This window comes from Cricetulus griseus, chromosome 4 (assembly GCF_003668045.3).
Source record: "Cricetulus griseus strain 17A/GY chromosome 4, alternate assembly CriGri-PICRH-1.0, whole genome shotgun sequence".
NCBI lineage: Eukaryota > Metazoa > Chordata > Mammalia > Rodentia > Cricetidae > Cricetulus > Cricetulus griseus.
Genome location: NC_048597.1, coordinates 65815968 through 65826587, shown reverse-complemented (window position 1 = coordinate 65826587; position 10620 = coordinate 65815968). Strand labels below are relative to the sequence as shown.

At 41.0% G+C, this 10620-nt stretch overlaps 2 protein-coding genes and 5 non-coding genes across 13 annotated transcripts in view; 6 read left to right on the top strand and 1 right to left on the bottom strand.

Annotated features, from left to right (window-relative positions):
- The first annotated feature begins 443 nt into the window (after positions 1-443).
- On the top strand, positions 444-6778 carry Eif4a2 (eukaryotic translation initiation factor 4A2). Of its 6 annotated transcripts, none has more exons than XR_003484908.2 (12): positions 469-597; positions 1366-1414; positions 1500-1632; positions 1898-2037; positions 2762-2930; positions 3015-3124; positions 3357-3500; positions 3966-4103; positions 4337-4426; positions 4653-4732; positions 5184-5294; positions 5995-6135. XR_003484908.2 is itself a non-coding variant. In XM_027412974.2 (11 exons), exons 1-11 carry the CDS (start codon positions 569-571, stop codon positions 6137-6139), a joined length of 1224 nt encoding a protein of 407 aa, XP_027268775.1. In that variant the 5' UTR covers positions 444-568; the 3' UTR covers positions 6140-6778. The 6 variants fall into 6 exon arrangements, 4 of the variants coding, with proteins under 4 accessions (XP_027268775.1, XP_027268774.1, XP_027268776.1 ...); XR_003484909.2 differs by having other exon boundaries at positions 5184-5290; positions 5995-6134; XM_027412974.2 differs by lacking the exon at positions 5184-5294 and having other exon boundaries at positions 444-597; positions 1369-1414; positions 5995-6778.
- LOC113835414 lies at positions 1732-1800 on the top strand. The gene has a single exon (XR_003484965.1). It is a non-coding gene; the product is annotated as a small nucleolar RNA SNORD2 (small nucleolar RNA).
- Positions 3158-3283, top strand: LOC113835446. The gene has a single exon (XR_003484989.1). It is a non-coding gene; the product is annotated as a small nucleolar RNA SNORA63 (small nucleolar RNA).
- On the top strand, positions 3545-3722 carry LOC113835413. The gene has a single exon (XR_003484964.1). It is a non-coding gene; the product is annotated as a small nucleolar RNA SNORA81 (small nucleolar RNA).
- On the top strand, positions 4144-4275 carry LOC113835445. Its single transcript, XR_003484988.1, has one exon. It is a non-coding gene; the product is annotated as a small nucleolar RNA SNORA63 (small nucleolar RNA).
- LOC113835450 lies at positions 4455-4592 on the top strand. Its single transcript, XR_003484994.1, has one exon. It is a non-coding gene; the product is annotated as a small nucleolar RNA SNORA4 (small nucleolar RNA).
- The window catches only part of Rfc4 (replication factor C subunit 4), a 13423-nt gene continuing 9581 nt past the window's right edge, over positions 6779-10620 (bottom strand). For both annotated transcript variants that reach the window (XM_027412977.2, XM_027412978.2), the window contains exons 6-11: positions 8266-8409; positions 7950-8070; positions 7374-7499; positions 7217-7297; positions 7011-7127; positions 6779-6919 (exon numbers count right to left, since the gene is read on the bottom strand). In XM_027412977.2, the coding sequence (XP_027268778.1) occupies positions 6824-6919; positions 7011-7127; positions 7217-7297; positions 7374-7499; positions 7950-8070; positions 8266-8409 (685 nt within the window). In that variant the 3' untranslated portion in view covers positions 6779-6823. The remainder of the gene's footprint in view (positions 6920-7010; positions 7128-7216; positions 7298-7373; positions 7500-7949; positions 8071-8265; positions 8410-10620) is intronic.

Genomic DNA, 10620 nt, shown 5'->3' with positions numbered 1-10620 from the left:
AATAGCTGGGCGAAATGCCAGGGAGCCCTTTACCGACCCATTAAACAGCAGGGAGAACGGGCGGAGTAACCCGAATCCGCTCCGGCGCGGAACGCGGCGGCCCGGCCCAGCGGCACGCTGACGCGCAGGTAACCCGGAGCTGCGTCCTGCAGACGCCGCCCGCCAGCGAACAGCGCCACCGGCTTCCGCCTGGGGCGTCCCCAGCTCCGCCGGCCTCTGCGGCAGGGCCGCGGAAACCCCGTAGGAGCAGGGCAGCCGAGGAGCGCGGCGCGCGGTCGCGCTGCTGCAATATTCTTCCGCTGATCGCAAAGAGTCCCAGCCCCGCTCCTGACTCATGGATCTCCAGGAACGCTGTAATACCAACTAATAGTGAAATGTGGATTTTGTCATCGACTCCCTTAGGATTTCATCTGCGGTAACAAATCCGAGGAGCACATTTTTTTTGCGGCTTCCGAAGAGAGATAAGAAAATTCCTCCGCGAGAAACGGGTTCCGGCCACGAGCCTATAAAAAACGGGCGGCGCCGTGCGGCTGTCTTTTCAGTCGGGCGCTGAGTGGGCTTTCGGATCATGTCTGGTGGCTCCGCGGATTACAACAGGTACGGCGCTCCTGGGGCGGCCGCTGGCCTGCAGTGAAGGTCACTGGCTCCCGCAGTTGAGGTGGGTGGCTTGCGGCCACACTGCAGGTATGCGGGGTTTTTCGTAGGGCACACAGAGTCCCCTTGTGTCCTTCGAGAAGCTTCCATGATGGGAGGGCTCCAGATGGTGGGGAGAGAGGACGGATAGGAGGACCGAGTGTTAAGGGTGCCCTTCCTTAGGAGACATTGTGACATCGCGGCCGCTGCCCCTCATCATGCGGGACATGGCAAGCAGCCGTGGCGCAGTCCGCTTAGGACAGGGTGACCGGGTCCCGACTTTTATTTGCGGCCAGTGGCGCGAGCTGGGGTTCCTAGGGTTCTGTGGAGGTGGGAGATTGGACGGCCAGAGGGCGATGACACCGGACCGTAAACGGGGCACCGACGAACCGTTGGCATGGTCCTGGCCGGGCCTCGGCGTCAATCACGCCGGCTTGCGCAGAGTTAGGGGCGGAGCTCGGCGCGCGCAGCGCTCGCGAGAGCTGCTTTTCCCAAACGGGAGGGCCTGGTCCTAGGGCAGTAAGTAAAGGGGCTCTAATAATTTAAACTTAACATTCTCAGCCATTGGGAAAGGAGAACGGCATTTAGTCGCCATGCCACCTATCTTGGGTATTTTTTCAGTAGAGTACACGTGCGTGGAGGATAATTGGGGACGGGGCGGAAAGGGCAATCCCTTTGAAGGGTCTATTAGGCTTGGAAGGGCTAAGTTGTCTAATGCAGTGTTCTTGTCAGCAGAGAACATGGCGGCCCAGAGGGAATGGACCCCGATGGTGTCATCGAGGTAAGAAGGTAGTTGTGGATGTTAAAGGCTTGGGAAAGGTAAAGTTTTTCCATCTTACTCATAGTTTAATCATTAACTTTTACAGAGCAACTGGAATGAAATTGTTGATAACTTTGATGATATGAATTTAAAGGAGTCTCTTCTTCGAGGCATCTATGCTTACGGTTTTGAGAAGCCTTCAGCTATTCAGCAGAGAGCTATTATTCCTTGTATTAAAGGTAAAACTCACTGACACTTAGACTAAATGTGTTCTGCATATATATGGACCATAAAAGGGAGTAACCTTTGGGAATGACTAGCACCTGTTTGTATTCCTTAAGTGAAATGATGGCAATCATCTTTCGGGACTGAACCTGAAATGAAGAGATACTCTTTGCTGATCACTTAACTTGGGCATAACTTATGTTCCAACTGGAATACATGGTGTATAGTAGACTGACAATTTGATGTGGGATCGGTAAATGTGTATCCTACTTTTTTTAGGGTATGATGTGATTGCTCAAGCTCAGTCAGGTACTGGCAAGACAGCCACATTTGCTATTTCCATCCTGCAACAGTTGGAGATTGAGTTCAAGGAGACCCAAGCACTAGTATTGGCCCCCACCAGAGAACTGGCTCAACAGGTATTGATAGTGTAGTTAAAAAAACTGCTTGCGTGTTGCATAGGTTTCAGGTTTCACAACTGTGAAGAATCTAAAAACGTATGAATCGTCCTATTAATATCAGAGCCCTTATTTAATTATCCATGCATGCAGGAAGTTTTTATTGAAAGCTAAGCAGGAGCTGGGTATTGTAGGTATGGCTTGTAGGGTTGTACCTCCAACAGTTGAGATGAGAACCCATAGGTTTCTCAAAGGGTGGATTATATCTGTACCCATTTTAAAACATGGAATCCAGTTGTGCAACATGAAAACTGCAGTGACATGTTAAACATTTGACTGTCTCAGTAGTTTGTGATGCATCTGTTGCATGCTGTTTCAAAGCACTGCTATATTGGCTTTGAAGTAACACATCCTAATAAAGCTGGAAGCTTTATTCAGGTCAAGATAAGGCACAGTGCATTATGGGAGAAAAATTAACATTTGTCCTTACAGAATATTTCACTCTACCCTAGACAGTGAAGAATGTTCTAATTTTTTAGTTAGTTCCCAGTTGGTGTTAGGCAACAGAGTCCCCAGTTTTACAAGACAGGAGGGAGCAGTAGATAGTTGAGAGAGTTGTAAACTTGAAATTCTAAGGTGCTATGCATGCATAAAAGCATTTGGCAGTTGATAGTCCAATTGTGCCTTGGAGCTTAAGTCTTAGACATTACAGTTTTATAGGATAATGAAGATTTTTTGCTTTTAGATCCAAAAGGTAATTTTGGCTCTTGGAGATTATATGGGAGCAACTTGTCATGCTTGCATTGGAGGAACAAATGTCCGGAATGAGATGCAGAAGTTGCAGGCTGAAGCTCCTCATATTGTTGTGGGTACACCAGGAAGAGTGTTTGATATGCTAAACAGAAGATACCTTTGTAAGTATTTTTTAAGGTTTTTTTCTTTTTTTAACAAATGGCTTTCAGAACTTTGAAATGCAGTATGACTTTCTTTATTAACAGCTCCAAAATGGATCAAAATGTTTGTTTTGGATGAAGCAGATGAAATGTTGAGCCGAGGGTTTAAGGATCAAATCTATGAGATTTTTCAAAAATTAAATACAAGCATTCAGGTAAGGTTTGTTTGTACTCATGGGTTTGATTTCATGCAGGTACAGTTACAATACAACTGAAGTGTTCTATTGTCCGTTCCCCCTGCTGAAAGTATTTGATACTTTACTATCTCTGCCTAGCTCTACCATAGTAAGGCAGAGACGCTTGGTTTCAAACATTTTTTCACCTGTAGTATTAGATTAAGAGTTCAACAAAATACACAGGTAAAAACAACCATTTTCTCTCTTAAAGGTTGTGCTGCTTTCTGCCACAATGCCAACTGATGTGTTAGAAGTGACCAAAAAATTCATGAGAGATCCAATTCGAATTCTGGTGAAGAAGGAAGAATTGACCCTTGAAGGAATCAAACAGTTTTATATTAATGTTGAAAGAGAGGTAATTTGTCTTATTCTTAAATATGAAAGTATAAATTTCCCTCTACCTTCTTGTATAAGCACTGTGCTAAAATTGCAGAAACTAGGATAATATCTTGGTTTTTGTAATAATGATAGCAGAGTACACACAAGAAGAAAAGTAACTGCACTGGATCCCAAAGACAGGGGTGGACCTCTTTCTTAATGTCCAGTGTCCTTTGTCTTAAGATTTGGTGCAATAAGTCTTCAGATCAGCAGTTTTCAACATGTGGCTTTGCAACCCCTTTTGAGGTTATCAGATAATTCTACATATCAAAAGATGATTACATTATGATTCATAAGACCACAAAACTATGTAGTAGCAACAAATTTTATAGTTGGGATAACTGTTTAAAGGGTCACAGCATTAGGGAAGTTGAGAGCTACTGATTTTAGAGAGCTTTTTTTATGGAAAATGTTTAACATAACTTTCTTTAACCTACATTAGGAGTGGAAGTTGGACACTCTATGTGACTTGTATGAGACATTGACTATCACACAAGCGGTTATTTTTCTCAATACAAGGCGCAAGGTGGACTGGCTCACAGAGAAAATGCATGCCAGGGACTTCACAGTTTCTGCTCTGGTAAGAGTTGGATTTAGTAATGCTAGTTAAACTATATATTAAGCAGGATTTAACTACAATATGGCTGTTAAGTGCTGTGTTGTCGTTCCCCCTGCTCAAAACAATATTGTTTCTTAACTATACCTGTCTGCTCTACATCCTGTAGCAGCCAGGGACGCTTGGTCTCATACATGTAGAAATTAAATGTGTATCTTACTGGAGATTCTTGAACTAAGGCTTGTTAACATTTGCAGCATGGTGACATGGACCAGAAGGAAAGAGATGTCATCATGAGAGAATTCCGGTCAGGGTCAAGCCGTGTTCTGATCACTACTGACTTATTGGTAAGTTTTTTTTTTTTTTTTTGGTAATGCACCAAAGGCTGTATTTGTGGGGAAGGTTTCTTAAATAACCTTAACCAACTTAGGCTATTTGGCAGAATGATAAGACCACACTCCACAGTGGGCTATACCATTTAGTATGGTTCATTACTATATTGTGGCCTACATTGATTACAGTGTTTTGAATTTTAGGGTATTGAATGAAAACCTGGTTTTTATTTTATTTCAGGCTCGTGGGATTGATGTGCAACAAGTGTCCTTGGTTATAAACTATGACCTACCTACCAATCGTGAAAACTATATTCACAGGTGAGGAGAAAGCATTTCCAATACTTCTATTGGAGAAGTAAATTCAAACGTTTTCCTACAGTGTTTTGTACTCAAGATGAATGGCAATTCAGGGAGTAGATTCCAGTAAAAAGGCATAGTTTTGTCGAGGTCTAATTATAAAATTGGATTTGGGAAGATTGGTCAGTACAAAGTGGGAAAACTTGTAATGTGGTCAAGGTTGTGTACATGCAGATTAGGTTGCTTTAGATTTTTTTTTTTGGTCTTAGTTTATGTTTGAGCCTTACTAGTGATTTTTCTTGTGTTCACGTGCTTCTTTCTTGGTGATTGATTCTATATAGTTGGGATTTTCTTGGTGTTGCTGGTAGCATTTTGAGTGATTCCCTGGTTTAGTTATAGTGGCTTTTATCCCTAAATAAATTGAATTGTACTTTGTTATATGATGTAAAAAAAGACTTTTTAAAAAATACAGGAGTCGATAGCGGCAGTTGATGACGAGATGGCGCTCAGAAACGGCGTTGACGTAATTTAGGACGTGGAATCATAAGCGAAACAGCACACTGTTTGAATAAAGAGCGAGTCGGTATTTATATTTGATTTTCTTTTGTCATGATTATTTGATATTTTAAGTTGTTCCAGCCCAAGGCATTCTGTTATGTTAGCATTTCTGATAGGGAGCATTAGGTGGTTTGTATTGTCTGGTAGTTGGTAGGAAGGTGGAGCTGTTTTGGAGTACACGTTTGAGTAACTTTGAGTATAACGTGTGAAAAGTGAGCAAAAAGCAGTGATAAGTTTGGGTTACCATACCAAATAATTGTTTTCCCACTGGAAAAGTAAGTTTTAGAAAAAATAGTTAACCTTGCAGCATTTGTATTTACAGTTTACAGTTCCAGAAGTGCGTCGAAATGGATTTTATAACTGTTTTCTTTTATCCCTGGTGTCTACATCTGTCCCAGGCTGACAACTGCTCCTGGCTGGCCCACTTTGGTATGGGCTTTAATTTCACCCCAAACACAATACTGTCATCTGCTTTATTATAATGCTCAAGGTGCCTATCTCATTTTGCAGCCAGACAAGCCTTGAATTCTTTTGGCACTAACTGCAAAGGAAGATGGTTCCCCCACCTCTGGATATTGGTTTTAGCAGCTAGTGCTCCACTTAGAAGCACGAACTATAACCATAAGTAAACAGCAGCTGATGGTTAACAAGTGGATCGTCATATTCAGTAGTTTTAAGTAATACTAAAGCGAATTTGTGACTGTTGCTTTCTTTTTCTTACACAGAATTGGCAGAGGGGGTCGATTTGGGAGGAAAGGTGTGGCTATAAACTTTGTTACTGAAGAAGACAAGAGGATTCTTCGTGACATTGAGACTTTCTACAATACTACAGTGGAGGAAATGCCCATGAATGTGGCTGACCTTATTTAATTCCTGGGATGAGATAGTTTGAATGCAGTGCTCGCTGTTGCTGAATAGGCGATCACAACGTGCATTGTGCTTCTTTGAGAATATTTGAATCTTGTCTCAATGCTCATAACGGATCACAAATACAGATTCTGATAGCAAAGCGACTTTAGTCCTGAGCTCTTGTGAGGAAAGGCATTGGCTTTATCCTCTTTAGAGTTAGACTGTTGGGGTGGGTATAAAAAGATGGGGTCTGTAAAATCTTTTTTTCTTAGAAATTCATTTACTAGTTATGTAGAAATGGTTGTATTAGATGTTCTCTATCATTTAATAATATACTTGTGGACTAAAAGGTATAAGTGCTGTATAAAATCAGCCAATTATGTTAAACTAGCATATTTGCCTTTATTGTGTTTCTCATTAGCCTGATTAGAAAGGCCGTTAAAAGTGATTTTTCTTTTTTTAGAAAACATTTGGATGCATTTTGTTTGGTATTGTATTTATTCAATAAAGTATTTAATTAGTGCTAAGTGTGAACTGGACCCTGTTGCTAAGCCTCAGCAAGCAATCATATCCTAGGTAGGGTTAAACCCCCAGTAAAATTGCCATATTGCACATGTCTTAATGAAGTTTGAATGTTAAATAAATTGTATATTCACTTTATGAGTTTTTGTGGTTTATTTTTTTGGTCATTCGTGCAAATCAACTTTAACAATTCTGAGTCAGCTGCTGCATCACAGTTGCACAAAGGCTCATCAACTGCAGGTGTTCATCTGCCCCGTCTGCTAAACATTTATCCACTTCCTGTAAAAGGAAATTGTAAAGTTTAAATTGGGCACTCAGGAGTCAGAACCCTGTCTCAGTTACTAATTTTGACTAATTTTGTTGCACTTACAGCAAGTTTTTCTGTAATGATAGACTTCTGTTTATCAGAAAGGTCTTCGTTTTCTACTACCACATCATGAAGTTGATTAACAAGCTGAACAGCTGCTTGTCCCTCATCTATTAGGTCCTACAAAAGAAAGGTTTTTGTCTTTTTGAGACAGGCTTACCAATCATTTGAAGTTTTTTTCCCCCCAAGTAACCTTTAAAGTTCATTACCTTTACCACAGCTTCTAGTTTGTCAAAAGAGCCACTTTGACATGCAGTGAATATTCCATCAATGGTTGTGGCTGGTATTACCTGAATTAAAAAAAAGGGGACAAGGTCTCAAAAGTGAACAGGACTGCCACGAGTTGCCAAGATAACTACTGCTTACCCCAGCAATGTCTGTGATCACATCCCTCATGACTTCCTTTCCACCCGTAAGTCGAGTAGCACTTTGAAGAAATGTAATGGCTTTCCGTAGATCTCCTTCTGATACTTTAACAAGATAAGCTATTACCTGAAAAGAGAATTGGGCTGGCCAGATGGCTCACCAGGTGAGGGTACAGGTACTTAACCTACACAAAAGATCCCACATGCCAGAGAAAAACAAGTCTTCCTATTTGGGGCAAAGTTTTTAGTCTTATAGCTGGGTTCATGGAGGTAGCACCCCTATGCAAATGGACAAGATTTTTGCTTTTGAAAGTAATCAGGTGTGAAGGGGCCACTTAGAAAAGTTAACTCTTGAGTTCGAGACCAGCCTGGTCTACAGAGCTAGTTCCAGGACAGCCTCCAAAGCCACAGAGAAACCCTGTCTCAAAAAGCCAAAAAAAGCTCTGTTAATGGATTAAGGGTATTACAGTCTATACTTTAAGCATACTGAAAACTGTCATATGTAATGTATGTGGAATAGTGTTTCAACTGTTGCTCAGTTAATTTTCAGGGTCTCATAACCATAATTAGAACTTACCTCATGGCTAATTTTGACATTTTCCTTCTCAGCAATATCCAGTAATCGCTCCCGCTGAATTTTATCTGACAGAGGTTTGAAGCGGAACTTTGAACATCTAGAAGTGAGGGGTTCAATTATTCTGGAAGAGATTGAAAACCATGATGGTATACTTGAAAGTAGCACACAATGAGGGCTTTGAATGTTCTCACTACAAATCCAAGGTGAAAGATGAGTTCAGTTACTTTCATTATTACACAAGTATGTATGTATATATAGACATGTCACTGGGTACAAATACCTAACATTACTATGTGTCTGCAGGGCAAATACATACCGACTGACATAGTTGCAGATGAGGCAGAATCTGGTTGTTTTTGACTCCTTTTCCATGGTACGTCTTAAAGCTGCCTGAGCAGCTGAGGTCATAGAATCTGCTTCATCCAGAATTACAATCTTAAAGGGTGGACATGGCTTCCCACTAAATCAGGAGTTGAACACTGATTAGTACCTTGCTGAGATATACAATACAGTTTACACACTTGCTTCTTTCAGTATGTGGTAACCTATACCCTCTAAACTAATTCAGCTTACTATGGTGTGTGTGTAATGTGTATGGGGTAGGTGCATGCATGCCAAGCTTATTATGATGTCTGTTTATAAAATGATACAGGAAAAATGAAATTTAACAAATATAAATTACTGTTTTGTGCTTTTGGGTTATTAAGAGAAGGGAGTAACTTAAACCTTCTTTCATACTCCAGCAATAGTTCAGAGTGGGTATCCCGGATGATTTATTTCTTAGGTCAGAATGACATTGTTTCTCCAAGCTACTCAGAATGATGTGCAATTTAAACCAAGTATTTCTGAATTCTCCATTAGTTGTTTTTAGATCACAGTTAACCATAGGTAACTGACAGTGTAGACAGTAAGATTAGGGGGTGGGTGGGGAAAAGACCTACAGTATTCAAGAACTGTAAAGCCATCACCAACTTTAATGTTAGACTCTTCATCTCAAAAAGCAGCTGTTATTAGGAGTCAGTTTAAGATCCCCAGCTCCAATTCCTCATCTACTTGTCTCCTAAGCTTTGACTATTCTGGAGGTTAATGGTCTATAGCTGGGTTTTTCACTAAAGTGTATTTTTAAGATTAATCCATATAGCCGTGGGTGCCAATATTACTTTTGTATTGTCAAATAGGCAGATGGGTATTTCACATTTTATTCATTCACTAATCATGTGGATATTTTGGTGTTTTGTTTACTAGGAGTAATTATGTTTATACACATTTTAGGCACTCATATATGTTTATCTTTCATGTATGTATACTAGGGATGGAATTGATGGGTTATGTGGTAATTCTTTTCCTTAACAACAACAAAAAAAATCAGGCTGGAGATGGCTCAGCAGTTAAGAGCACTGGCTGTTCTTTCTCAGGACCTGGGATCAATTCAGAAATAAATAAATCTAAAAACACATATATTTGTTCATTGGCATATCGCATGTGTGTATGCCTGTGTGAGGGTGCAGGTACAGACAGTTGTGAGCCACCATGTGGGTGCTGGGAATTAAGCCTGGGTCCTCTGGAAGAGCAATCAGTGCTCTTATCCTTTTAAGCCATCTCTCTAGTCCTCATGGGTAATTCTTTTTTTGGGGGGGTTTCAAGACAGGGTTTCTCTGTAGCTTTGGAGGCTGTCCTGGAACTAGTTCTTGTAGACCAGGCTGGCCTCGAACTCAGAGAGAGATCCGCCTGCCTCTGCCTCCCGAGTGCTGGGATTAAAGGCGTGCACCAACAACGCCTGGAATAATATGTGAATTTGGATTTTTTTTTTTAAAGTTTTTATTATGTATATAGTCTTCTGCCTGCATGCCAGAAGAGGGCACCAGATATCATTACAGATGGCTGTGAGCCACCATGTGGTTGCTGGGAATTGAACTCAGGACCTCTGGAAGAGCAGTCAGTGCTCTTAACCTCTGAGCCATCTCTCCAGCCCCCTCATGGGTAATTCTTAATCTTAAAAAAAAAAAAAAAAAAAAAAAAGTGTTTGTGTATAGCATTCAAGTGAGGTCAGTGGATAACCTTTTCGGACAACCCGTTCTCTCCACCTTGTGGATTTCAGGAATTGGACTCAGGTTGCAAGTCTGTGAGGCTGGCTGCTAAACTGTTGGCCATCTCACTCAATTACGCCCAATTTACTTAATCTTTGGAGGAGCTGACAAACTTATTTTCTAAGCTGCTGTACTATTTTATATTCCAGCCACCAATATGCAAAATTTACAATGTTTCTCCTTAACAAGTGTTGGTAGTTTTCTTTTCTTTTTTTTTTTTTTTATTTCAGCCATGGTAGAGGTTAAGAAACGGCTATGATCTTTGTCCATTTTGTAGCTATATTTTTTAAATGAGTTTTAATTCTTTATAAATTCTGGATGAAAGTTCTTTTCTAGATACATTTATTCCAATTTTGTCACTTTTATTTCCTGTAGCATTTTTCTTTAATGAAGCTGAATGCTTTTACTGTTTATGACATTCAGGAAACTACTAGAAGCATTGTGATGCTTCTCAGCCTTAAGGCTGCCTGGCTGTTATGATGTAATGTACTGCATGGGGCTCTTGCTGACACTAATGCCTTCCATGTAACAACAAAGGAAGGGAGGGAGGGGCCATGCCCCAACTACCCACCTCAGGGAGAAGA

Coding starts and splice junctions, on each gene's coding strand:
- Eif4a2 (XM_027412973.2), top strand. CDS start 569: ATGTCTGGTGGCTCCGCGGATTACAACAG. Junction 3,501..3,965: donor ATATTAATGTTGAAAGAGAG/GTAATTTGTCTT, acceptor AACCTACATTAG/GAGTGGAAGTTGGACACTCT. Junction 4,427..4,652: donor TGATCACTACTGACTTATTG/GTAAGTTTTTTT, acceptor ATTTTATTTCAG/GCTCGTGGGATTGATGTGCA.